This window comes from Platalea leucorodia (genome assembly GCF_965183815.1).
Source record: "Platalea leucorodia genome assembly, chromosome: 8".
Lineage (NCBI taxonomy): Eukaryota > Metazoa > Chordata > Aves > Pelecaniformes > Threskiornithidae > Platalea > Platalea leucorodia.
In genome coordinates this window covers 35,725,030-35,751,600 of record NC_138830.1, presented here as the reverse complement: position 1 = coordinate 35,751,600, position 26,571 = coordinate 35,725,030, and the positions used below count along the sequence as shown (strand labels likewise).

General features: G+C 53.0%; 2 protein-coding genes across 3 annotated transcripts in view; both read right to left on the bottom strand.

Moving 5' to 3' along the window:
- The window catches only part of VAC14 (VAC14 component of PIKFYVE complex), a 68,228-nt gene extending 65,865 nt beyond the window's left edge, over positions 1-2,363 (bottom strand). For both annotated transcript variants that reach the window (XR_014229115.1, XM_082320967.1), the window contains exon 1: positions 2,222-2,363. Coding sequence is in view for 1 of the 2 variants with exons in the window: in XM_082320967.1 (XP_082177093.1) it covers positions 2,222-2,325 (104 nt within the window). In the remaining variant the exon portion in view is untranslated. The remainder of the gene's footprint in view (positions 1-2,221) is intronic.
- Positions 2,364-2,554: 191 nt separating this feature from the next.
- HYDIN (HYDIN axonemal central pair apparatus protein) overlaps positions 2,555-26,571 on the bottom strand; it is a gene marked incomplete at both ends in the record, with an annotated part of 149,106 nt that continues 125,089 nt past the window's right edge. The window contains 29 exons of the mRNA XM_082319070.1: positions 2,555-3,037; positions 3,542-3,766; positions 4,385-4,615; positions 5,042-5,192; positions 5,509-5,672; positions 7,113-7,325; positions 8,172-8,391; positions 8,738-9,018; positions 9,572-9,730; positions 9,905-10,103; positions 10,296-10,465; positions 11,042-11,263; positions 11,528-11,735; positions 13,011-13,158; positions 13,585-13,750; positions 14,095-14,233; positions 14,904-15,116; positions 15,668-15,914; positions 17,480-17,592; positions 18,438-18,598; positions 19,793-20,011; positions 20,354-20,496; positions 21,072-21,326; positions 21,919-22,027; positions 22,889-23,081; positions 24,001-24,152; positions 24,777-25,012; positions 25,380-25,584; positions 26,232-26,346. Of these exons, the coding sequence (XP_082175196.1) occupies positions 2,555-3,037; positions 3,542-3,766; positions 4,385-4,615; positions 5,042-5,192; positions 5,509-5,672; positions 7,113-7,325; positions 8,172-8,391; positions 8,738-9,018; positions 9,572-9,730; positions 9,905-10,103; positions 10,296-10,465; positions 11,042-11,263; positions 11,528-11,735; positions 13,011-13,158; positions 13,585-13,750; positions 14,095-14,233; positions 14,904-15,116; positions 15,668-15,914; positions 17,480-17,592; positions 18,438-18,598; positions 19,793-20,011; positions 20,354-20,496; positions 21,072-21,326; positions 21,919-22,027; positions 22,889-23,081; positions 24,001-24,152; positions 24,777-25,012; positions 25,380-25,584; positions 26,232-26,346 (5,740 nt within the window). The remainder of the gene's footprint in view (positions 3,038-3,541; positions 3,767-4,384; positions 4,616-5,041; positions 5,193-5,508; positions 5,673-7,112; positions 7,326-8,171; positions 8,392-8,737; positions 9,019-9,571; positions 9,731-9,904; positions 10,104-10,295; positions 10,466-11,041; positions 11,264-11,527; positions 11,736-13,010; positions 13,159-13,584; positions 13,751-14,094; positions 14,234-14,903; positions 15,117-15,667; positions 15,915-17,479; positions 17,593-18,437; positions 18,599-19,792; positions 20,012-20,353; positions 20,497-21,071; positions 21,327-21,918; positions 22,028-22,888; positions 23,082-24,000; positions 24,153-24,776; positions 25,013-25,379; positions 25,585-26,231; positions 26,347-26,571) is intronic.

Here is a 26,571-nt window from a genome sequence, read left to right as displayed (position 1 = left end):
GCTTTAGAGCAAACAGCTCCAGTCCCACCCCAGCAGCAGGCTCCAGCAGGAGGAAGACACCGAGCTCGAGCAGCACAGACCGATGGGGTGACTCTTTTACTGCCTGGATTTATTGAATGGAGCTTTGTTTGAACAGGAATAACTTTACAGACTTCCTCCAAGAGTTTAAAGGGCTCAAGATTTAACTAACGTGGCAAAAGGCACCCAACAGCAACTCGCAGCATCAGAGTCTGCAGGCAGCAGGAGCTGCTCCCACACCAGCAGCCAGAGGACAAGGAGGTACCTGAGCTCAGAGCTTGCTCGATGCCATAGACACAGGAGAGACAGCACTGGTGCCATTCCGTGATGGCTTTAAGCTGATCTAAATCCGTGTCTCTGCAGAAAGGGGTGGCCCTTGCCTTTCTCCTCCTTATACCCTTCCCAAATTGGGTTTCCAGCTCAATCAGCTGAACTGGCTGCTCCCAAATCAGACTTTGGTTGTCATAAGCCAAGCACGAAACCCTAATCCTGGGGCAGAGTAAGTCAGAGCAGAGCTGCTTAGATAAGGAGTATCATCCCGCACAGCAGCAAAGGGACAGTTACTGAAGCATCCCCATGGCTAGAGTTGTGAGGACAATGCAGCGCATCCGCCACAACCCACCCTTAAGAAACCATTCCCGTGAAGAAGAGAGAAAATGAGCAAAAGATAAAGAAGTTGAACAGAAGAAGGAGCTAGATGCATCGGCTTTGTACCCGAGTAAACACTCACCCCAGCCCAAGAATCAGTTTTCCCTGCTGCCCAGGTACACCCTCCACATTTGAGGCACATGGTTCTCACCCTGCATCCCTCCTGCGTCCTCTGCTGAAGCCTGAGCAGAGCAGCTCCATCCCCATGTCACCAGCTGCCACTAGCGGCTGGCTGCTCCCCTCATGGGCTCACCACAGCCGCAGCTCCCACCTGAAATTCACCCTCCGGCTCGGATCATCGCTCCCAGCCCTGCGCTGGGCTGTCCCGAGGGGATGCTTCAGATCTCGTCCATGAGCTGAGCTCTGAGGCAGTGCTTGGCGAGGACAGAGCCCTTCCCAGGCAGTGCTTGGCGAGGACACAGCCCTTCCCAGGCAAAGCCGTGGACCAGAGCAGCCAGTGAGAGAAAGCACAGGGAACGTGTACAGACAACACTAGAGGGGGCACAGCCATGCCAGCAGACACCTGCAGACCTTCGCCTGGGATGCTCTGAAAGGAAGGCCTAAGCTCTGCCGAAAGAGCAGCGACAGAGGAAGAAGTAAAGGCAACACCCAAAGGCCAGGGGCGACAGCAGGTGCTTCCTACCTCTGCAGCCACGACTGAGCATGGGACAAGTTCGGGCGAGACCTCAGGGGAGAGGTGGGATGGCACCACAAGGTGATGAACCCAGGCTGACGTGAGACAGGCCCTGGACGATGGGCACAGCCGCCCCAGTGCCAGCCTGCTGCCCCCGCTGTGGCTCCTGCCTGCTGCCCAGCGAGATTCTCACGTCCCCCAGCCACAGTAAGGGCTGGGCACAGAGCCGGCTGCCTCCACGAGCGTCACAGAAGAGCAAGCGCTGTGCTTCTGATGAGTTTCTAAAGTTACGCTACTCACGCGTTTGTTTCATGCGGTGCTGCGCCATGGCACTGGGGACCCGCTGCCAGACCAGGCTTTCTGCGAGGGGCTCACCGGCACGACTACCGCCCCAGGACACGCGCCCTGAACTAGCAGGTCCCTGCTTACGCCCAGAAGCTGATGGCCTCGGGGATGAACCTCAGTGACCGGTGGTACGGGGATGTGAGACACGGGGCAGCTCCGGGGGAAAGCCCCTCCTGCCTGGGCACTGCCCAGGGCGCTGTCCCCTGACAGGGTCACCATCCCACCTCAGTCCCCTCCCGGGGCTCCCGGGCCTGCAGCCTTTCGGTGCCTCGGACCCCCGGGGGTGACCCCTTCCCCCGGACCCTCTGGGTGCCCCCGGGAGTGATCCCCTCCCCCGAAGCCCCCAGCTCCCACCGGGCAGCCGTGCCGGTCCCCCCCTGCGGCCGGTCCCCCATCCGCCCCCCAGCATCCCGGGCCGGGTCCCGCCACCCCGGGGCCGCAGGAGCCCCCAGAACCGCCCCCAGCCCTCCCCGGGGCACCGGGCCGGCCTCCACCCCCTCAGCCCCACTGCGCTGGGGTAGCCCGGAGCGGCACCGCCCCCGTTCCCCGGCAACCCCCGCCCCTCCCGCCGCTCACTTCTCGATCTCGAGGGCCGCCACCTTCCTCTTCTCGTACAGCTTGTCGTTCAGCGCCCGCACCACGCTGGGCGCCAGCGGCGCCAGGTCCCGCTCGGCGTTCATGGCCCCGCCGCGCCCCCGGACCCGCCGCCGCCGGCGGCCACGTGACCCCGCCCGGCCGGCCCGCCCACGTGACCCCTGAGCCACCCTCCGCAGCGCCCCCCCGCGGCGCGGAGGCCACCGGCTCGTTTATTCCAACCAGAGGCTCAGACCTCTCCACCTTTAATTACCCCCTGAGTTAATTAACGAACGCACACTGGGAGAAGCAGCTTCGCCCGGGGTGCCCCACAGGTCACTTGTGAGGGGGCAGACCCCTGAGGTAGTACACCCAGGAGACCCCTGCCCCGCCGCCACCGGCAGCCCGCGGGCAGGAGACCACCATCTTGCTGGTGACCGGGGCCGGGCCGCCCTCGAAGGAGACGATGATGAAGGTGGTCTTCTTGGAGCGCAAGCTCTCAGGGCCCCTGACAGCGAAGGCCGGGTGCTCCACCGTGTACTGGAAGGCCGTGGGCTGCAGGAAGACGTTTTTGAAGGGTATGGAGGTGGTGCCGCCGGCCTTGATGGGGAAGGGGCCCTGGGGCTTGGGCGGGAGGGCAAGGCCGAAGAGGGGGATGCTGTACTCCCCGCCAAGCGGGGAGGAGAGCTGCAGCATGGCCCTGGCTTCGCCCAGCTGGCAGGGCTCATAGGTCACCTCCACGCTCATCTCCGAGCCCCCCGGGCTGCTGGCGGGGGCCACGCTTATGGTCTTCTCTGTCTGGAAGTCGGCGGAGTTTGTCTACACAGGGGAGAGAAGAGACCATGGAGCGGGGGCCGGTCACAAAAGCAGAGCCAGTACCTCAGGAAGAAACTGATGGTCCCCTGTCATCATGCTGGCTGGGGTCCCTTTCCCTTGCCTGTCACTGCACCCGCCCCACCCAGCATCATACCCCTGGTAAGTGCCCATGATGAATGGCCATAAGGACTGTCCAAACATGCCAAGCAGGGACAACCCTGCACCCAAACCCCAGGAGACCTTACTGCCAGAGCTGGGGTTTAAGGTGGAAGTCCAGGCACCACAGAACCTGCAAAAGCAGCTCCAACAAGGGCAGCAGAGAGAGATCTGCAAGTGAGGACAGTCCAGCTGGGGATAAGCCCAGTGTTGATGGGAAGACCCCCAGGCCCACATGGCCACCCTGGCTATGCCAGGCCAAGCTAGAGGGGCAAGATCCATTGACAGAGAGGGCTGATGCTGGCCAGATGAGCTGCCTCCCAGCAAGAGCCCAGGGCAGACTGGGGTCACCTGGAGGAGATAGTCTGTCTTCTGCCGGGTATAATTCATGATTTTGGTGGTGATGGTCTGACTAGAGCCCAGCGTGGTGCAGAAGTAGAGGGGCTTCTCCGGCCTGCTCGTGGTGGCTTTCAGGTCCAGGTTGTAGTAGAAAGAGCCCAAGTCACTGCTCTGGAGCACCAGGCGCCCAGTGCTCTCACCCATTTTCAGGGGCTGGTACTCAAAGACAAGATCAGCCTGGGAAGAATGAAAGGAAAAGGCACTGGGTCAGGCAGAGAGGGGGAAGGCAGGGCCCAGGATGGGGGAAACTGGTCCCTGGTGTGCTCACGCAGTGCTGGAAGGCAGCCCAGCACCCTCCCTCACTTCAGCTCCTCTCTGGGTCAGAGCCCTGCTGCATGTGGGGGACAGTTCACCTGGGGGACCGTCCCCAGCAGCTGAGAGCCCTCCAGCACTACCCCAGAAGCTTCCCACCCTACAATGCCCCTATGCTCCCTCAGGCCACACACCACCTCCTATCAATCCAGGCTGCAAACACCCTGCCAGTGGGGTGAGGCATGCCCTGCAGCCACTCTAAACTGAAAATACCCACATTAAATAAGGAGCATGTCGCACGAGGACCTGCCATGCAAGGCTTGATGGGAGCATATCAGAAGGGGTAGCATGGCAGATTCCACCAGCACAGGGTGATTCTCACTAGGAATATTCTCACACACTGCTTCCCCTCCAGGTTATTAGCAGGTGGGAGCTGTCACCCTTGGAAAGCAGCCCCAGATGGTTCATGTAGGGCATCACCCTCACCTGCTCCCAGAAAGACTGCAGGGAGAGAAGAGTGTACTGGACGAGCTTTGCTCCTACCTCCGACTGCGCAGGAACAGTGAAATGTGGGGGAACATTGACGTCGGGCACTTTGCAATCTATGGCAAACGTCACTGGGACAGGCAGAGGGTTGTCCACCTTGACGGTGGAAGACACTCTCTGCCGAACAGCGGTGGTCATTTCAACAGTGCTGATAGGTCCTGAAGCAGTGGCCTTGAAAGTCACGATGTAGAACAAGTACTCCTCAGTCATCTCATTGAGGAAGGTCACCTGAATCAGAGAAAAAGGGAAGCGCTGGTCATTCTGCACATAAAAATATACCAGCTCTGCTAAGCCAGCCCAAAGAGTGCCCCAAGCTCAGCACCCTACTTCCAAGAACAGCTGTAAGCAGCCACCTAGGAAGAGTGCAAGACTGGGGAAAGCGCGTGTGGTATTTCCACTTCGTAGTCTCCTGATTGCCCATTGCTTCCAGCTCACCGATGTCCGAACCCACCTGTCCTTAGCAGCCCCCAGTAGGACCCTCACAGAAAGACTGACACGTGAGTGGGGTGTGTGGAGAGGTGCCTGCTGTCCAGTACCCACGTAGGACACCTACAATCCCACCGGTGGGCACGTGGACGTATGTAAACAGGCGTGTAGCTTCTCAGTGAGCAAACAGCTCCTTGAAGGGCCCCGCAGCCTGGTGTCCACACTTACCATTGTGCTAAAGACTCCTTCCTTGTAGGAGAGGAACGTGAGCTTGTAGTCCTTCTTGGCAGAGCCTGGCACATCAATGTATTCCAGCCCCTGCAGCACAGAACTGCTTTCCACGTTTTCTGGTTTGAGTATGTCCACTACCACAAGGAACCTGTGGGTGAAAAGGATGCAGTGAAGGTCAACGGGAAGGACTCCCACAGGATACCCATCGTGTGGGGGTACATACAGCCCTTCTCATCCTCAATGCCTCAGGCAGAGGGAGCCAGCTCTCACCCACCTTGGAGGAAAGCCCTCCAGGATGGGTCTGCATAGGCAGAACATAGGTAGCGTGATCCCAGACACCTACAGCCAGAAATGGCCAAGGAGAGGAAAAAGCATGCAGGAAAGAGCTTCTAGGCAGTGGGAAGCCCTTCCTTGTGCTGCTGCAGGGATTGTTGATGAGATGAGACTTCCTGGGCCAGACTCACCTCTGTGGTTTGTTCAACCAGTTGGAGACAGGGATGAGCTCAGTGTAGGAAGTCCTACATGGTACCTGCCGGAAAATGGTCCCTGAACACTTTGGGGCCTCAGCAGTCCCTTGCAGGAGGTAGTACAAGCCTGTTCCATCGGGCAATGGGAAGAAGATGGAGCCCTAGAAGACAAGTAATAGGATAAGTGAGCTCTCCTGCTCTCTGTCTGGACTAGTTACTGGCTCTCGAGCACACCTGGACAGTCCTATGTCTCAGGCTGTCACCTGAGCAGCTTTGAGCAGGTTCAGCTGGCAATGCTGTGACCACAGCCCTGTGTCCTGCGCAGGTGGATATGGCAATGTCATATCCGCTCGGGCTGGCACAGCCACAGGACACAGAGCCAGCATGTCTGGGCAAAGCAAGGAAACACCATCCCTACAGCAGAGCTGGTCTGACCATCCTAACACCCCTTTACTTGCCTTACTAACTTGGGCACATCAGCTGCCAGCCCTGTGCTCATGCAGGCACAGCCATGGTAAGGGGGTGGCAGTCCCTGCTAAGCTCAATTGCCCCAGCAGTGCTGGAGCAGTGCCCCAACATTATTGCTAAGAGAGCAGCCTGTAAGCTAACACGTCAGGGTCCCACCAGCCAGGGTGGGCCATGAAAAGCTCATACCCAGTACTCATTTCAAGTGCCAGTAGGTCACAGCCACCTGCCTGTGGCATCTCCTCTGCCTCCAGAGAAGCTGAAAACTGCAGGACTCTTCATGCAAGGTTGTACATTAAGGAGATACTGAACATATGCAACCCTACAGGGCACAGATCTGCTCCGCACCTTGGAGACTGAGCCCAGAAGTCTCTGGCCTCCACTCTTGCTCTGGCCTAAACTCTGGCGTGGTGTAAGATCAGCTGGAGGGGGACAAGGGGCAGGTGTCTGACGCCCACCTCCAGCACCGCAGAACTGTTCTGAACTGATCCCCATGATTTAAGAGCTTGTCCCTGGTGTGTCTCAGAAATAGTCCCCATGGAAACAGAGGGGCCAGTCACCCCACCTGCCCAGCCTGAGACCTGCAGGAAGGGCTCTTTCCAAAGCTCCTACATTACTGAAGGTGATGTCAAGAGAGATCTTTGTGTCGTTTCCCACCTGACTGCTCGTGGCCAGGGGGCCAAGTGAGAAATGGCATGGCAGCTTCACCCCTTTTGCTCCCTGCCCCCTGCAAAAGGACCCCAGCAGGGCAGTGCTGGCAGAAGTGGTGGTGTCCAGGGCTTGGGGAGCCTGTGCAGCCCACGGGGCTGAGCACAGGGGTCTCTGAGCCCCTCTGGGTTGCACAGGCAGGGATGAGGAGCTGGAGAGAATAAATTTCATTTCCTGAACGTTCAGACAACCTGGCTTTTTAGGTTAGCTGCTCCAATATGTTTAGTGGTCAGTCCAGACTCCCCACCTGAACTTTCCTTACACCTGGCTTCTAGCCACCAAGAAATCCCGCTTCCAACATGGGATCACAGGATAATTCCAGTTCATAGGGGACCTCTGAAAGTCATGTCATCCAACCTCCTGCCCAAAGCTGAGTAAGCTGTGAGGATCGTGCTAGGAGAGTCAGCATGCTGGCACAGCTCACATACCTGATGCTTCTTGTTCTCCAAACTCATGGTTAGGGGTTTGTAAGTGATCTTGTAGGGCTTGTTTTGTTGATTGGCCTCTAGATGGAAAAATTCAGGCCCTTTCCAGTGTTCCCCCTCAATGACAGGTTGCACAGTCCAGGCCTCATTGCTTGGGTTGGACAGGAGGATGGTCTGGCTGTGCTTCTCACGCACGTCACATGCGAAAGTCAGTGTCTGCAACAGAGGAGCACAGAGGCTGCTTGGTCATACCAAGGAACCCTTTCCACTCTCACAGACTCGGACTAGCTCTATGCCGGACCCTGTGAGCAGCTTTTCCTTGTCATATGCAAAATTTCCATTTAAGCCATAGCTTTTGGAGTAAATCATATTGTTCTTAGAGAAAGGAGAAGAACAAGTCTTTTGCATGCTGGGTGAAGGGGGCTGCCGCCTCCCAAGGAGGGGAGAAAGAAAATGGGGAGTACTGGAAGGAAATCTCTCCTGTGCAAGGACAAGACGTGCAGCCGCACAGCCCCTTTGTGGGCAGGCTGAAGAGCAGCTCGAGGCTCTCTTTTGGGAGCAAGAGCCAATACCCCCCCAGCTGCACCCTCCTGCAATGCCCATGAGGGCCAGGAGTCCTCCATGCTGCATCCCTGTGCCCCAGGAGCTGGATGCAGATGCCTTGTCCACTCCTAGTGCTGAATGCCCTCCCCTGCCCCAACAGGGAGGAAAAGTGTGGCTGTGGGTGCAATACTGTGGGTATAGCTGGGTGGCTCTGTGGGAAGGGTCTCAGAAGAGCCCTGCAGGGTGTCCCCGTGGCAAGGGTGCTGCAATGCAGAGCCAGGACAGCTGAGGTGCTCGCTGGAGGAGCAGCACCTTTAACAGGGGGAGGAAGGCAATTACAGGGCTTAGAAATTTTGGGAATCCTGCCCAGCAGTTTTCTTAGCTCTCTGGGATACCCAGGCAGGATGACAGGCAGGAGTGAGTCGATGCACGTAAATATCCTCCAGTCCCTGCCCTGGGAGAGATGTGGTGCAAATGGTGGGGTAAGAGGGGGACCCATCCTGCTTCTGCTCCGATTACCTCTTTGGTCACAGGGGTCTCCATGCAGCATCCTGCCAGCGTAAGCCGGAGTGGCTCACTGCCCTGGATGAAGCACTGCAGGCCCTCGTACTGGATGACATGGCTCAGCTTAGAGGGGCGGAAGGTCACAACAAAGGGGACATCCATTCCTGGGGAGATGTAACCCTTTGTAGGGCTGATGGAGAAATCTGGCTTGAAGCTCTCGATGTCCCACTTAAACCTTGCCAAGGAAAGCACAAGGACAGGAAGGAAGGATTAGCAACAGCAAGGCTGCGAATGCAGTGTGCTGTTTCTAAGCCTCTTGTGGGCTTTTCCACAGGATCTCAGGCATGATGCTGAGCCACCTGGCAATAAGGCTTCAGGTTGGGCAGGACTCAGCTGCACCCATCTATAAACAAGCTTTTGGTTGTATCCCCTGCTAACTTCCAGGGCCTGACTGCACAGCCTTGGCTGCACAACTCTCCACTGGGATGGAAAAGCAGAGGGGAACTCTCTAGGCAAGATACAGCTCCATCCAACCCTCATCCAAGCTCTCAACCCTCAGAGAGGACAGGGTTTTGCATTACTTGACTCCTATGTCACCCGTGTTCTGCATGATGATGCGCTGGGATGTGTAGCTCTGCTGCACCACTGCTCCAAAGCTGAGGTGTTCCTGGTCCAAGCTCACATGGATGCCCTGGCAGGAGCCCCGCACCATGAAGAGGGGGAGCACCAGGCCATTGCACTCCAACATCACTTCTTCGGTGAATGGCTGGATGCGGCACTTTGGGGAGAAGGTCACATCCACTTTACAGCTATCTCCTTTGGGCTTCAGACTTAGTTCATTGGTGGGGTTCAAGCAGAGAACCTGCCCAAAGAAATGAGTGGAGACTACTTCATCTGGCAACTGAGCTGTGAATCCTCCATAGAGTCTTCCAGTTCCTGTTCTGTCCCCATCAACATTGCCCTAATCCTACTCATTCCCTGGTATGCATCCCTAGGTACCAAAGGTATTTTCTTGTGATGTGTCCATTTGGCCATGGTGAGCTGGACTACATCTTCCCAAGTAATTTCACGTGAGCTCCAAGAGAGCTGTAACTCTTGGTCTTTAAAGATTACCTTTCCATATCTAATATACGCAGCGGCATCCTAACATATGTGTCTAAAATAGGTGAGAGGAATTGTACCTTCTCACATCTGGCTATTAAGGGAGTCCTGACACCTAGCTCAGATGAGGAATTCACGTTGCAAGTATCTGCTGGTAGAGCAGTCCTAGCACGGAGGACAGGACAGCATACAGGCAGCCAGGACAGCATACAACTGTAATTAGCTACTACCTCCCACCCAGAGCAGCTCATAACTACTTGCAGGCATCCCTGTAGGCACACCAAAGTGCTCTCCAGTGAAGGAAGGGGTCTTACCCCAGCTTCTTGCAGCTCTGGTGTGGTTGACGTGAGACTGAGCTTAAAAGTGAGAGGGGCAGCACTGTTGTTTGCTATGGTGACAATCTTCTTCACCGTCTGTCCGATGGAGAGGGCTCCCAGCTTCACCACCTTTCCTTGTGGTTCCACAACATCAACCTGAGGCAGTAGGGATTAATATAAAGTAAAAGGAAAGAAGGAGAAAAGGTTTTCTGCCACCCTTGTGGCAGAAAACTAAAATATGGTAGGCTGGGGAAGAGATGAGGAAAATGAGAGAGAAAGCCATGCTGGCTGTCTGCCACCTGGGGTTTTAGGATTTGGATTTCATCTCACCTTCATTTCCGTGCCTCTTCCTTGGACCTCAACAGTCTGCTGGTAAAGGCCATTGATTTCAAAAGGGATGAGCTCGTGGTAAGACGCAACCTCTCTGGGATAGAAAGTGATGGGCACCTCCACTGTCCCTCCTGGGCATATGATGTACCCTGGGAAGTCCACCTCCAGGTGCGCGGTGCTGGTGAACAAGCAGTTCAAGCTGGCAGAAAGCACAGCAAAAGGGAGCAGAGGTGTCACAAGGCTGTGTGTGCTCAGACGACAACATCAGGGCTACGTAGGGCTCTCCTGTCTCCTTTCCCTGCATCCTCAGGATTTCACCCACAGGGGTCATGAGGACATAGAGCAGGCACGTGCTAAGCAAGGACCGAAGGAGTGTGTGGAGCAGGCCTACCTTACATCCTTGTCTGCCTTGTTTGTGATGACAAGGGTCTGACGGGCAGGTGGCATTCCAGCGTGGTAAATGAAGCAGGCTCCAAAGTTGAGTCTGGTGGTGGAGAAGTGGACAGTGGGCACTACCACGGTGGCAAGAAATACACAGGTAAACGTGGGACCCTTGCTGATCTGGTGAGGAGAAAGACAGTATGAGCCAGCTGAAGAGACGGGAACTACAACTGCAAACACCTGGTGGCTGAGGAAGAGGATGGGGGACAGCTGGCTGCAGCAACAATAAGGAAAAGTGCGTGCCAAAGGACCCCAGAATGGAAACAGAAGGTGGAAGGCTTGGGCTGAGAGGGAAAGGGTTTTTGGAGAGTGATGGCCGTGCTTTGTGCAGCCAAGTGCCGAGCAGTGTGGGCACATGCTGACAGGACCTTTCTGAGCTGTGGGACCTGACTCAGCAGAGGCCTGGCAAGGAGAAACAGCTCCATCTCCATGCACATCTAGGACTGCCCCCAAATTAGGGGCAGAAAGGGCCTGGGGGATATGTCCTGCCACAAAAGCGCTTCCCAAAGTGGTCCTGGATAAGCACCCATTAAACTATTCCATTGAGAAGCTGTCAGGCTCTTTATTTCAGCAGCAGGAGCCTCTTTGCCTTGTTTAGGCTCTTTAGTGATGGAGCTCACCCCTAGCTCTGGGCTCCTGCTGCCAAGCTGCTGTGTAGGGAAGGCGAAGGTCCCGTATTAAACACTGGTGCCTCACCTGCAGTATCAGCTCTACGTCCTTTAAAGAGCACATCTTCTGTGGGTGAAAAGCCAGCTGGGTCTCTGCTTTCCCCTCTGCCCGCACAGCGCCCGTCTGAGGGGTGATGGTAAGGACCTGCTTACGGGCTGCGGGGCCACTCAGTTCCCATGAGAAGGTGAAGCTGAACTTGCTGTTATTGTGGATGCTGAAGATGCGCTTGATGTTCTCATTTAGCTGTACCTGTGGGGAGAAGGTGGCGAGGACTAGGGGTTGGAGCACATGCAAAGCATCAGCTAGCCCAGCAAGTGCTCCTTCCTAATGTGCTCCTGCATCTTTCACATTCAGCTAATGACCTGTGTGAAAGATCAATCTCCCTCCCTCTAGAGACCCGTAAATGAAGAAAAATATTCCCTCTTGTTCAAATGTATCTGCAAAGCTCCTGGTTAAGGCCCAATCTTGCCGGGCTTTGTGGGGCAAATGGTTCAGGGAACCAGTGCTGCTCACCTCCTTGAAATCAATGACGTTGACCTCTCGTGCACTGAGCTCAGTGACATGGCCATCACTGTCTTCACACCTGACAGAAACATTCATGCTGTAGCCGGTGGCCTTGATATTCAAGGAGAGGGGCTGGGTCTTCCTCTTGACATCGCACTTGAGGTTGAAGACCACCTCTCCTTCTAGTGTTGGTGTGAAGAAGACTGTAATGGGAAGCCTGAGAAGAGAAGACCCTTTTTGCTTCGTTCACTGTCTCTTAGCTTTCTTGGCCCTACATTGCCTGCTCTACGGGAGCAATGGCTGTGGTGAGACCCCAGGCCTGGGAGAAACCAGGAGCAGCACCCTGCCCTTCCAGGGTCTTCCACTGTGGAGCAAGCCCTGGTGAGAACTGTTTAGTGTATGATGAACCCATGCAATGAAATGGCAGAGGATACAACAACAAGGCAGCAAACCCTGAGCTAACACTGACCTTACTGCCTTGCCTGTGTGCTACAGGGCAGCATTGGGTTGAGACCCCACTTCTGTCCCAAACACAGAGGAGGACACTCATAGAGACCCCGAATGTCTCCGATCTATATGAAAAGGGTAACATCCTCTTTGCAAAGAGGAATCATCCAGCTCCCGTGACAGCAGTACAACGTGGGTGCCACCAAACTGCCTCTTTGTAATTTTTGTGGGTAATTTCTGGGTAAGTGATTAAACACAACCAAACTACAGAGATTTAAGGAATTACCACTTCTCAGGTGAGCCACAGTAACTGATACAGGATGTTGTCTTATCTTGCACCCCGTGGCAAGCCAAAATTCAGCATCTTATAAGCCACAGCAAAGCTGCCTGGAGCTAACGCATTCTCCTGACACCCAGGCAGGCTATGAGTGGGCACAGGGACATCCATCGTGGATCAGCAGATGAGCTAGTGACCCATTATACTGCTTGAATTCATGATCATGTCTGATTGCAAGTCATGGCTGCAGTTTACAAGAAAAGAGCATCCATTTTCTGACAGGTGATCCTGCAAAACACAACTAGTTGTGTAAGCCTGTTGATGTCCTCCATGATGGGATTAAATGCTGCCTGCAGTGCTGCTTGTGTGCTTTGCTGCTCTTGGTGGCTTTGCACAGACCATGTGTGGTGGGCTCCGTCACTAAAGGAACACAGGGAAGAGAGGAGACCTTGCATACTTAAGGCTGCTGGCTCAGGGGATCACAGGGTTAAAACCCCCAAATATGCTCTTATCATTAAAACTAGAAGATCCAAAGCCTGAATCTCTCCAGGAGGGGGGCCTAGGAGACTGGGGTAACCCCAACACAGCCACTTTATGGAGAAACCTGCAGTTTCGCGGTGTCCCCATTGGGAAGGAATGAAAAAAGGCAGATGTATGCTATTGCTGAGAGTTACCTGCTGACTGTGGAGGGAAGGAAGCCTCAAAAGCAAAATGACAGTGCAACATTTGGCACGCAGGAGAGGGAACCTGGCCTGTGACCCCTGTTACCTTGAAAGAGGAGCAATGGAGCCTTCCAGGGGCTCTATTTTCATGGAAGTGTTGCATCCCTCTGAGAAGAAAGAGCTTTCTCTGAAAGTAAATCTGAAGGCTTCCTTCTCACTGTTGATCATATAGATAGTCTGGTGTACCTCGTGCCCTGGGGAGAGGATGAAGCAGCCACTGAAAACCTTTTGTTCCTCTGGCCACCTGGCCACCACTGCCCACTGCACTCCTGCCTGCCGGCTGAGCCCATCAGGCAATTTGCAGCGAAGAGCATTGCCTGCAGCGTGGCACGCTCAGAATGCCAACATGGAAACATGCTTCTGGCCCTCTGGGCTCCCCTGCATCACCCCCAAATCCCCTCTTGGAAACAGCCCCAACTACATGCCATGTCCCTGACACATGCCTTCCTCCCTTCCCCTTCCTCTCCCTTGTACACTTGGGTGCCAGGAGTTGGATGCTCTGCTCACAAGAGCCCATTTCCATTTCCAGCTTCCTCATTGGAGCCTGCTGGAACAACAGGACTGCTGGACCTCTGGAGCAGTCCACATCTGGGCATGTAAGGTATAACCACAGTGCTCACCGATTAACAGCAAGTGGAAGTTCAGGTGGGATCTGTCCAGAGTCACTAGCGGGTCGGTGGTGTTGCCCACTAACAGGAATGGGACTGAAATGCTCTGCTCAGGGATTGTAAAGACCCAGAATGATTCTGTGATGTCCAGGTGCTGGGGGATGAATTCAAACTTCATCTGGGGGACAAAGAGGCAAATGAAGGAAAGTTGCTGCACTTGACAGGGTAAGGGGAGGGGAATGCAGGCTGTACCACCGACAAACCCCAGGAAGCTCCATCTTATATTGCTGCCAGCTCATAGAGAGGCTGCTACGCCACTTACAGCCCACCTGAAAGCATGGCAGACGTGGGTACAGTGTGAGAACAGGTTCATCTGCCAGTACATTTACACTGTAGTCAAATGTTTTCATCGTCTTGGCTAAAGCTCACAGTGAGATGGGGCACCCAGCAAGTGTAGGCGTAGCCGGTGTCAAATTGGCATACACACATACTGGACCCACCTTCTTCATTTTCTGCACCCACCTCTGCTTTCTTCCCTGGCTGGATCTGACCTCTCTCTGTGAGGCAGAAGAAAGCCACCTGTTCTGGTGGGACTTCAGGGTCTTGGCAAGTCCACTGGAAGGAATACGCGGAACCAGTTGGGTTCATAACCACAAAGGTCCTGGGCACACAAAGCAAAAAGGACTACTAAGGTGGCGTTGGGACATTAATGACTCTGTCCTGTAGCAGACATCAGGCACTGCCAGTCCTGGACACCATCTAGAAGGAGTTATTTGGTATACGGGAACAGCGCTGGGAGCACAAACGTTTCACCTGCTTTCTAAGGGCCCCATTTGTTTCCCAGGTGGCTACAGACTAACAGCTATCAACAAAGAAATTAGCAAGGATATAGCCAAACTCTTGCATGCTAAAACGGTAAGACCAAGTGAAAATGGTCAAGTCCAGTGAAAGCCCTTTGGAAGATGGTACTCTGCTGTGGTTGCAGCCTTAACCGACCATGTCTGACTGGTATCTCAAAGGAGCGAGAACGTCCCAAGGATGCTCTTCAAACGGACAAAGGTTATACTGGCCACATTGCACAGGCCGGGGATACATAGTCCTCCCAGACTGACCCATACCTTACTGAAGAAAGGGACAAAGAACAAAAAATTGGCCAGTTGGTCTTCAGTGACCAGCTTGTTCCAGCCCCAAAAGAGACTGGTGGCCAAGTGTCAGCAGATCAGAGACAAGGTACAGATGTGCCTTGGGGCTTGGAAGAGTAGCTGGAGAGGTCTCTGGTTAAGGGGAGTGACCAGCAGACCGTCAGCAGGAGAAGCCATGCCCACACCTACCTGCTGTTCCTGCTGCACACTCCAGTTGCCGCAAACTCAATCACTCTTGTGTTGAGATCTAATGTTGCCCCCTTTGGTCCCTGCAACTCTGGGTTGCGCCTTTTTGCAGTGATGTAGTCAGAGTCTTCCAGTTCAAAGTGGCAGTTTGGCATCAGGCTTCTCCCCCTCACAACCACCTCCGGGCCCTTCTGATTTGGCTTCAGGTTAGGAATACTAGGAAGAAAGGGAGTGGTATTAGCCAGACTAATGTTTCCAGACAGCCAGCTGCTTGCCTGTCTTCTTGTACAGCACAGAGTGTTGCATCCTCTCTCCGTGCAAGCATTGAGCAGCAAATGAAACAGAATTGCACTCCCTGCCATGGAGGCAGCGGAGGTAAAATGGCAGAAACATGACCAGTTATGTGTCTAGACACCAACGGCAGCACACAGGTTTCTATGCAGATAAGGAGGCCATGCTTGTCTGATATCCTTATAGCATGAGCTAGGGACTGGCTGGCCCCTTGACAGCCTTTCTGGATCTCTCGTTCCAGATTTTGCAACCCTCCAGGAGCTTAATATTTCGTACAATGTCTTTTCCCAGTGTCTCCATACCTGCTTCTACCAAGGCTGGATGATCATCTTTCTTTGCTCCTGTATGTTCATTGTTTCTGCTGCCTCTCCATGGCTGGCTGTCCCCAGGTCCACACTCCCACCCACCCCAATCAGAGGTATTACCACGACTATCCATCTGTAGAATGAGTTGAAAAGTGCCTGGACCTTTCCTACCTGCAGACCATACGGCTCTCAAAGTCCCCCACATACACCGGAGAGAACTTCATCTGGAAGAGCTGCTCCTGGCCAGCAGGGATGGTGCCGCTGCAGGGCTCGACAGCGAACAGCGAGGTGGCACTGACAGTGTTCAGAGATGAGCTTAGGGAAGAAGAGACGTGCTCCAGAGCGCGGCCCAGCTGGCTTGAACAACGGCTAGACTGGAGCTTCACAGAGGCACCAGAAGTGGAGGAAAGGAAATCCCCTGTGGTAAGGAAGAGGTTAGCAGGACATCTTCTTTCAAGAAGGAAATACTTGGCTCCCAGCACCTCTGCCTCCTGCTGCAGGTGGACAGAAGGGAGCTGGGATGCACTTGGAGCATCCCTGGCAAAGTGCTTTCAGCAGGACTTCCCCCTGATGAGGAACAGGGAGAGTGGTCAGGCTGCTTTTTGCTTCTGTGTTACTGCTTGCTAAACCGTAATCCCAGAAAGTCCTGGGAACAGGTGTGAAAGAGGGAGAAGTGAGGGTGGGGAACAGCAAATACAGTGAAAAGGCCCAGTGGAGACCCAGAGAACTGCTTGAATCAAAGCACACCACTGAACTTCACTGTACAAAATGCTCAGGGTGACGGCCAGGAAGGCTATGTCTGTGAGCAAATTAAATGGGCCCAGGACTGAAGCCAGCCACTTCACTCCATGCTCCTAAACTCTCCATCTCCTTGACTGGGTAGCTTAGATACAAACTTCTGCAAAACGGTTTCTGGCCAGCATTCATTCCCAAACCATGTCCAGGAACTAACAGTAGAGATGACTTTTACAGCATCTGGGAACACTTCTGGGTGCTGTTTCATGTCCCAGTACAGCCAGCCTCAGCACTTAGCATTAAGGAGTATTAAGTCCTGCTCCCCTGTTGCCTACAGAACTGAATTTTTATTGTTGTGCCCGGTAGAGAGAAGGCTTTGGGAAACAGCGCTGCTCTGTCCTCCACACACTTTCTTTCCTTCCTTCCTCTTTGTCAGACTTTCATAACCGATGACCAGACAGCTAATGGCACAGCCCAGCAGACTGGCTTCAGCACAAGCGAGCCCTGTGCCGGGGAAGAGCCAACACCAAGACCCACAGGGGAGGCAGTTAAACACATCAGGGACTTTGCTTGAGGTCTCCCATCTTGACCATCAGGCAAGCTGCCTGTGCTAGGAAATGCAAGGGTTGACAGCTCTCCTCACTCCTGTTCCTGATGAGAAATACAGCCCTGTTTCCCTGCAGAACCACGCTGCTCCCAAGGAGACCATGCGCTCAGACAAACACATTACTGCAGGTCAATGAGTCACTGCCCCGCTGTTGAGCTCCGACAGCTGCTGTGAGCAGGGTTTCCACCTGCAGCAAACGCTCCTGTGCCCGAGCTAGGAGGGTTAATTTTAGACAGTGACTTCGCATGTGCCCTGGTTGGGGGAACAGCAGACAGTGACCGCAGGTCAGCTAGCTCATTACAGCATCAATTTTCCCAGTCTCAGAGACTTCCCAAAGAGGTGCCCTGATGTCCCCCTTCCCAGTCCTGACCCACCACATGGCTCTCCCCTGATCCAGGCTCAGCTCCCGCGCAAAGCACAAATGTCAGAGCAAGCATAGGAGGGTACGAAAGGCAGAGAGGGGGCAAGGAGAAAGTCTCCAGCTGCAGCTGGGAAGATGCTGATGAAAGTGGACAACTGGACAGGGATGAAAAAGCAATTCATGTTTTGGGGTGAAGTGGCATGGTCTTCTCCCCAAGCCCTCAGCTACCAACTGAAACACCCCAGGCACCCCCAGCTGCCACAGACAGCTAGTGCCTTACCATCCAGACTGGGCGGGAGCAGCTCCCCAGTATGGCTCACTGCCCTTTTATCCTCCACAGCCGCCATCCAGGTGTATTCCAGGGCCACATTCCCTGTATTGGACAGCTGGAAACTGAAAAGTAAGGAGGAGGAATAAAAAGTACAATAAATACAAAACAAGTAAAGAAGTAACACTGTACAGTGCGCTTCTGGCACCCCTTTATGCTGAGGAGCATCTTCTTCCCCAGACAACTCTGCCATGTCTAAATCACTGCCCTGGTCTGCCCCAAGACAAAGTATTTCAAAGTTTGGAAGTTAAAGAGGAAAGGGCAGACATGGTGCCCAGGAGACTTAATCCAAGGGTCTTATTCTGGTCTTTATGTCTCAGTTTGACATTATTTTGGCTGCAGACTTGTCCTCGAGCAGATGAGGACAGGCAACCTGCAATGAGAGCAAAACCATGGCCATTCTCAGAAGAAAGGCATGGCAGAATTGAAGCTCTCCTGGCACATCTTGGCAGGATGGCAGCCACCATCTCCTGCCTGGCTTTGTGTGCAGATATATGGGCCCCAGCACCCAGCCAGGACTTGGAAAGGATGAAACAATAAACAATTTGTTTAAAGGGATGAACAGCAGGTGAAACTGAATGTGAAGCCCTAGAAGGGGCTCAGGTTCACATGTGGGAGATCTCCAGGTCCCGGCATGTGCCAGCTTATGTGTGGAAGCTGAAACCTCAGACCCAGCAGGCAGCATCATCCCCCTCCAAGGCTCATCAGCCTGTTAGAAATTAGAAGAAGTTTATTAAGTGGCTGAGCAATGAGCATGTCAGTGTAACCTCTGCTGGCACAGGAGCATGAGTAGAAGGAAAAGCAGAGGCCACCGGAGAGCACAGCGCAGCTCTGGGGAAGCAGACACTGGGTCAACCCTGGGCAAAGTCAGCTCCCACTTGCAGGTCCCTGCCTGGCCTCCAGCACTCACCTGAATGTCCTTGTCTGGAAGAGCAAGGTCTCCTTGAACTGAATCATGTCCGTATCCAGCTTGAACTCAGCATAGTCAACGACAGCACTGAGGCGAAGCTCCACCTCGCGGCTGCTCTTCTCCAGGACAGTGTGAGCTGGTTCTGGGTCCGTCTCGATCACCTCCAAACAGGAGAGGGAAGAATCACTGAGTAGAGCCCAGAAAGCCACACCGAGCAGGGAGTCATTCAGCCTCCAAAATCAGCCATGTTATAGGGGCTAGGAAGGACCCTTCCCATTTATTTCCCTGGAAAGATGACAAAATTCGACCCTTCCACTATAGTATTTCTTTCTACCTACTGATCAAAGCAATCACCACCACGACTGTGAATACACCCATGGGGACCATGGAGGGGTATCAGTCCCTGTGTTTCAACCCTGTAGAGTGTCTGTCCTTTTTCCTGGCCCCTATAAATCCAGAAGGCCTCTAAATTAGGATTAAGTTCCCCTGCTGGAGCTCTGTGGAGGGAGAACCCCAAGAATGAACAAACCTAGAAAGCACCCTTTCCTTCTTATCGTAGGAAAAAGTGCTTTCCAGATGTGTGGGGCAACAGCCGCGCTGGTGGGGGCTGGGGGTGGGCATTTTGGCATGGGAACAAACTCACTAAGAAAGTCTCCGACTGCTGATGCTCTGATGGGGAAGAAGTTTGGTTTACAGGTCTTACAATGGTTCAGAAACTAGGGAAGAACCATCACCCAAGATAAGTGTGTTTGGCAATAATGATACTAAAAGCAAGAGTTTCTGGAGATGATACTTGTCTGGACTCCTGCATGACTGCCATACAGTGCCTGGGCTGCCCCATAATGAGATATCCTACACGATATAGAGACTACAACCAAAATCTCTGGTGTCAGTGTGGACAGAGCTCACCCACAACATGCTGGTGGGTAGCCAGCATACATAGAAGAGCGCTAGTGTTGCTCTCCACTTCAAAACAAGAGACAGAGCGCAGTGGATTTAACTCCTTGTTGGTGAAAAGGCACTGAATCAGATGAAGAGATTTTAACATCATAAAATGTGTTATCATAAAATGTGACCTCCCATTCAACACAGGCTGTAACACTTCAGCTTTTGGCAGAGACCGATAGTTGCATGCGGCTAAACGTCTCTCGTCAAAGAGACTTCCCCATCCTATGTGAGCGTATCAGGTCATTGTGCATCCACCTCTCCCCTAAAATGCACTGCTGGTTAACCTCATGGATGCATTAAATGTCAGGAGGGAGCAGGAGCTGCTTAGCCAGCAGAAATGGCGGTCTGCTGCCATCGGCAGCTCACTTTGTGGAAGCTAGGTTAGCTTTTGCTACTGTGCTTCTTACCTTCTTCTTGACAGGCCACGTGGCTGCTGGGCCCCTCGTGGCATCCACCCACTTGACAGTGCGCAGGCGGTCATCCCAGTCGGTAACCTGCTCTGGTGGCAGCTGGAAGGCAATCCTAGCCACCTTACACTTCACAGGGTGCATTTTGAAGGCGACCGCGATGTCCGATTTCAAGGTCACTGTGATGTCCTTAGCACAGCCAGCATGGAGGTGTCCCACCTAGGGAGAACCAGAGAGCCAAGACCAAACTGGAATCACTGGCAAGGGCAGGACTGACAGCAAAGGGATTGATGTGGTGAACAGCTGTGCCAGGAATCTGCATCTTGCTGTGTATTTATCTGAGGTTTGATAGAGAAAAGTACAAACAAAAGATGCCACCTCCCATAAACATGAAGCCTTTTCTGCAGGGCTGACAGCCCTGCCCCAGCAAAGCCAGAAATTGCATCTCCTATGTGGCACTGGAATGGGCTCTCACCGGTACATGGTGACTCCCTACTAGCTTCCAGGAAACCGCTGGGCAGGGCTCGAACAGTGGGGAAAGGCAGAACTGCTCAAGCTCACCTGGGGGGAGAAGTGGAACGGGGTGCCTGCCAGCCACTCAAACCGCATCACCTCCACCCTGCTGCGATTGGTGATCGTGAAGGTCACGGGGTAGGGTGTCCCGACGTGACAGTCCCCAAAGTGGATGTGATCCACTCTGGCAGCTGTTAAGAATGAGAGCAAGCGATCTCAGTATGTGGCGAGGTCCATCCGCCCCCTCACATGCACAGACATATGAATGTCCAACTCCCTCCCTCACTCCAAGCCTTCCTCCCTCTGGGAGATGCAGTTCCCCACCCTACCACTTTCAGAGATACACCCTGACACGTCCCTAAACACATGACTCTGTCTGTGCAGAGGGACACCCAGCACAGCATGCACTGCCTCTGTGCACATGGCAGGCATGCTCACAGACCACCAGGTCTGGTGGGTGACAGCACAGGGCTGGTTATACAGAGGACACAAATTATCATACATGGTCTTCATCTCCATAGTATCCCATGGGCTGGCAGACCTCCTTTTAGAGATATCCAGCTGAACGCTGGTATCTCTGACCCTTCCTTGCTAGCCTGCAAACTTCTCCCTTGACAGAGGATCCCTTGTGTTCTCAAGTGTGGCTGCTCTGCAGGCTACAAAAGGCAACAGGCTAAGTCTGGACTACACCTGCACTGGCACAGCATGAGCAGAAATGTGTCTTTTCCTGTTCCTTGCTCCATCTTGGCAGCCTCTCCTCTCTTACCCTCAATTATGTCTTCCTCCAGATTGCCCTCAGTGTTCTCACTGTCTGCCACTAGTCCACGGATGTTATCTAGCGTGAAGTCATCCTCGTAGCCTTCACCCACCAGCTGAATGTTGGTGTCTTCATAGGGGTTGTCCACCACTGACAGATGGATCTTCCCTTCCATGTGTTGGGCCAGGGTGGGTTTGAAAAGCACATCAAACTCTGCTAATTCCCCATGATGCAGGACCAGGGAAGCAGTGTGGGGCTTCCTCTCTGCACAGCAATGGAAATCAGAGATAACTGATACAGCCGTACAGAGGACATATTTCCATGGGGTATAAGAGGAATAAGAAGTTGAAACCCAGCTGTCTCTAAGCACAAGTTCTCCCACCACTGGTTCCAGACCCTCCTCCTATATTCACAAGACTATGACACCACCATGCATATCACTGCTTAAGTGTCTTAACCTCAGGTTAACACCCAGCTCTCACTCAAACTGCATCCAGCCAGCTCCTGCCATACGTAAAGCTGAGTCAAAGAGTGGTTTTGGCTTTTGTTGGCTGGCTATGGACTCAAGGGCTGCCTCCGTTCAGGCTAGCAACTCCCCACATGCAGCAGAGACCTCAGATGGTCCATTCAAGTGCTGATAGTTCCCCACAACTCAACCCACCATGTCCAGAAGAACAGAAAAACTTCCTACAACTTGCTAGGAGGAAACCCTGCAGAGTCCACATGAAAAACTAGGGGTACAGAGAGCCCTAGGAAAGAAACTATGTCTAACATCTGGCTGCTGCTTGGCCAAGCCAAGAGCAGGGCACACATTTTCCCTGTGTGGATGACCACACTTGATGGTTAATGAATCTACCTTCTCCAGGAGAGTCCTCCTTCACGCCTGCAGCTTGGTAGATGCAGTGTGTGGTGGGCCTGGCTTTCAAGAAGAAAACTCCCCTTGCATCCAACAGGTCTATCATCAACTGAGAAGAGGGAACACAAGGCATGACCACACTGGTGTGAGTACAGGATGGCATGTGGATCGACACCATACTGCTGCTGGTCCAGCATGGGGAACCCAGCACACCCCCGCTTCAAACACAGCTCTTAGCACAAAGTTTTAAGTGAAATCAGACAGAAAAAAAAGTGTTCAGAGGCACTGGGATACAATTAAAATATAACCAAACAGGACAGAAAGAACTAAAAGTAATGAGCAGAATGTAATACAACTGAGTTTAATTAAAATATAGTAAAATGTGATCAAATACAGTCTAATGTAACTAGGACATCACACACCACATGAGAACCAAAGCGAGACGGGGGAAAAATGCCCCACCAACTTTCTTGTGTTGTGTTGAACTTGAAAAGGATAGACTGGTCAGAAAATCACATTTCCAAGAGGAATACCCTTCCTGGAAAGTAGAAGTCAGTCATTTGCTTAAAAGGAATTTCTGAAACCCATTCCCATGCAGTTCACTGAGGCACAGAGTGGAAAGAGTAACCTGCACAAAACCCAAGGGTGGGTCAAGACTAGCGAAGACAGCAGCAGTGCTTGCAAAGGAGACACAGACAAAGGTGAAGGGCTGTTGGAACTTTCCTAGAGGGATCTGGATGAGAAAGCAGACTCTTCCCACTGGTTTGCCAAAGCGTCTTCCAGAAAGTCAGAGGGGATTATTCTCCTGCGAAGGAGTGGCTCTGAGCATAAGGAAAGGGTTTCATTTGGAATTCAATTGCACATGTAGAGTAGCAGTGCATCTGTGCGTCTCTACCGTGTTTTCTGGCACCTTCCCTCCATGGCACAAGGACTTGTTCCCAGACCAGGCATTCCCTGAGCAGGTCCTCACCTGGACAGGTATGATGCCACTGTTATGAAGGACCAGAGGGAGTTTTTCTGAATCACCCAGCAACAGCTTCTTGAAGAGGAGCAGAGGGTTCCCTCTCTTATTGTGAAGGACCGGGCACAGGACTGTCACCCGAGGCAGATTTCCATCTCCAGTGATATCGAAGGTCAGGCTTTGTGCTTTAATTGCTGCAGGGCTGCAGGAGAGGCAGAGGAGAAATGATTACGGCTGGCACTAACCCATTTCCCACTTGCCAAGCAATGAAGTGAGTGCCACCCGCTGTGTTTTCCCTGGCTGGTGCTCCTGTACACCATGACACAGCTCCCCCTTGCCCCTCTCCTCCCAGTCAGATCAGGGCCATTCATGAGAGGAATCTGCTCTGAAGAGCCAGAGCCTTCCAGAATAACAGTTAAAAATCATTTCACTTAATCAAATCATGCAGTACAGCAGGTAAACAATGAGGCAACAGATGAGACATGGCAAATTCACTGGCTGCAGTGATATGAGACATATGCAAAAAGCACAAGCACAGCATGAAAATAGTATAAAAGCAAGAAGGGAGAAGTAAATAAATAACACCATCAGTAAAGATTATTTCCAAGGACAGTAAACCAGGAATTGCTTATTAGGGCAGGAAGCTGACTTATCTTGTCCCAATTCAGCGACTAAAGGGTTGGGTAAGAGATCCAATCGCTCCTTAACAAAAAAATATCTTAATATATCCCAGGTAATCACATAGGATCATCTCATTTTAACATAAACAAGGAGGAAATAATGCATGCTGGCTTGGTGGCACAGAAACCTCTTCATCTAGCCCTTTGTCCTTGGAAAGCCCCAGCTCAGCTGTTGCGTATCTCCATTTCTTTCTGATTCAATAACTTCCAGTTGGCTACCTAATGCTGCACTGTCTTCATAGTCACTCATATAGGCTAAACTATGACCCTTATTTTTCTGCTCTGCTATATCTAGGAGTTGTTGCCTCCTATATTATCTAATGCTAAGTACTCTGCCTAAGGATACTGAAAGCATTAGGGCTAGCAAGGGGTGCACATCCTTCCAGAGGAGAGGCAGCTATCAGAAAGATCCCCTCACCAAGATTTCACAGGGTGAGTTACCTCGCCTGGACATCAAGGGAAGCCTCAAAAGTGCACTGGTAGTTCTGCATCGTTTGCGGAGTGAAGGTCACCGTAGCAAAGGCGTGGGAGTGGCTGGGCACGCACATCCGAACGGGATCCACCTCGAAAATGTCGCTAATGCGGCTGTTAAGCTTGGGGGAACCCACAAAGTGGTGTTAGGAGAAAACATCCTTCAATATAATGCAGTCTTATTCATATACGCATCATGGAGAACAGCCCCAGGTAGCATTTTCCTTCCTGCTTCCCTGGACAGGCTCCTTCCATCTCAGGGGGTGACTCCAAAGTGGTGCTGACCTTGCACAGGGAGCTGCCATAAAGCCCAGGAGTGCAAAAGCTTGCTCTGAGGGCTAGGCAGCCACCCCAGTATACATGGGAGGTAGGGACCGTATGGAAAACCCTGCAAATAATCTAGAACTGGCATTTAAAGAGAAGGAAAAGACCAGGGAGCCTGAGGAAATGGTCTCCTTAAGTCCTGGCACATCAGTCCACTAAAAGGCCCCCTCTGAGTGTGGTTCCAAGAGATATTCAGAAGGGTTCAGGTCTCCTACCAAAGACCCAGAGGAGTGAGCCAAAACCTAGCTTGAGACACGCTGAATTCAACCCAACTGTCACCCCGGCATTGCTGCTCTCCCCTGTAGCTTGACCTGCACTGAGCTGGACTAGTCCAGGCACAAGGAAGCAGTGAATCTGGAGAACAAGGCAGGCTACCACACAGCCTTTAAAGAGCAACAGTCACCTTGGCCTCTTGTTCTTACCTTACCAGGGATGGGTTTGATGGAGAGGACCATGTCACAGGGGACTTTGCCCACATTGCGGATTTTGAAGCGAGCTGTGGCCCGGTGCCCAACCAGAACATTGGTGAAGATGAACTTGTTTTCATCTGTGATGAACACGCCCTTGTCTTGCACTGTCTGTAGGATCTGGCAGAGGTTGATGTTGCTGCAGATTCGATGTTCCTCAAAGATGGACTCTATGTCGTCAACCACAAATGCTGAGAACAGACAAGAGGCAGGGCTGAGGATGGAGAAGCTATCCTGCTGAATTTATCTGGACTCTGTTGGCCTCTCAGAAGGCTCGATAAGCCCTTTCTGCCCAGGTCACTGCAAAACCCAACCTGGGTGGGGGATTTGGCTGTGAACATGGAGCTCAGTCACTCTCAGTCTTAAAGGGTATTGCTTTCCTTTTGTTCCTCCCTGCATCCCTCCCAGCCTCTCCTCACTGGTGGACTTGAAAAGGACTGGAACCTCTGAGGATTTTAAGATGGGACTTTAGGGTCAGGGTGTCTCTCTGTCCCAGCAGTAAGTCTGGGTGCTGATCAGCAGCAGGTCTGGCCATGGGAACCTGTGGACAAGGCATACCTGGGAGGCAGGACTCAGCAAAGAGAGTATAGGAGATGCCAAGGGGGTTGTCCTTGGGGTCTCTGTCGCTGATATCGATGGACAGGTACTCCTTGCATGTCCCCAGTGGCTCTGCGTAGCAATCCACCGTGATCATCTGCTGGCCCCCAGGAGGGATGGAGCCAAAGCCAGGGTACACCGTGAACATGCCTAGAGTGAAGCGAGCCTGCAGAAAGAGTCCCGGGAGAAGCTGACGTCTAACAGCCTTACCTTGCGTATCCCCAGCAAGGAGTATGCCACTCCTTGGCCTCCAGCTGGGCCCAAGCCCCCAGTCCCAGGGCAGGAAGGGATGACTCCATGGCCCAAAGGCAGCCCCAGGATGACATGAACAAGCTGCGAGGAGGTGTAGGCTTGTCCTGAGCAGCACAGAGAAAGGAGCTTGGGTGTAAAGGGTGAAGGTGGTAGCTGGGATCCTTTAACCTCCAGGGGTAAAACAGAAGAGCAGAAACAACTGTGAGAAGTGAGAGGAGAGGGGGCTGGGAAGAAGAAAAAGCAAAGTCATCTGATATCTATGGACTGGGAGTTCAAACAGGGACGTTCTGCATCTGTGATATTCATAGACCTATTTTGGCTAGCAGCTACTGAACACAGGACCTACTCCCCTCTCTTGACCCCACAACTCCAGGTCTGAGCCAGAGCATGGGACTGTCAGTGGGACCAAGCAGCTCTTGCCTCTGCTTGTGGCTGGGAGGTGATGAACCTCCATCACGCAGACCACATCCCATCCCATGGTGATAAGCCCCCAGCCTGGGCACAGCAGCATCCTCCCACACCGCCTGCAGTGGCATGTGTTGGGGAGCAGGAGCCACCCACCTGCACAAAGGGGTTTGCATCCTTTTGCAGTGAGTGCTTGCTTTGCTTGACTGAGGGAGTCATTTTGCTTAAGTTTTCACTGTCATGGGAGCGGGCAGATTTCATGTGATGTGCACTGAGAGGAGAAAGCAAAAAACATCCATCATGCTGAGCTCCACCACCTTTCTCTGAGGCCAAAGCTGGCCTTCCTCCCCATGGACCTTCCTGCTCTTGATGGCTCCCGGAGGGCTGCCTGCAGCTCCTATTACTCTAGCTTATGGACAGATCAGCTATATCACCAGCTTTGTTCTATACATGGGCATTTTTCTGCTCCCTGTTCACAAGCCAGTGACCCAAATAG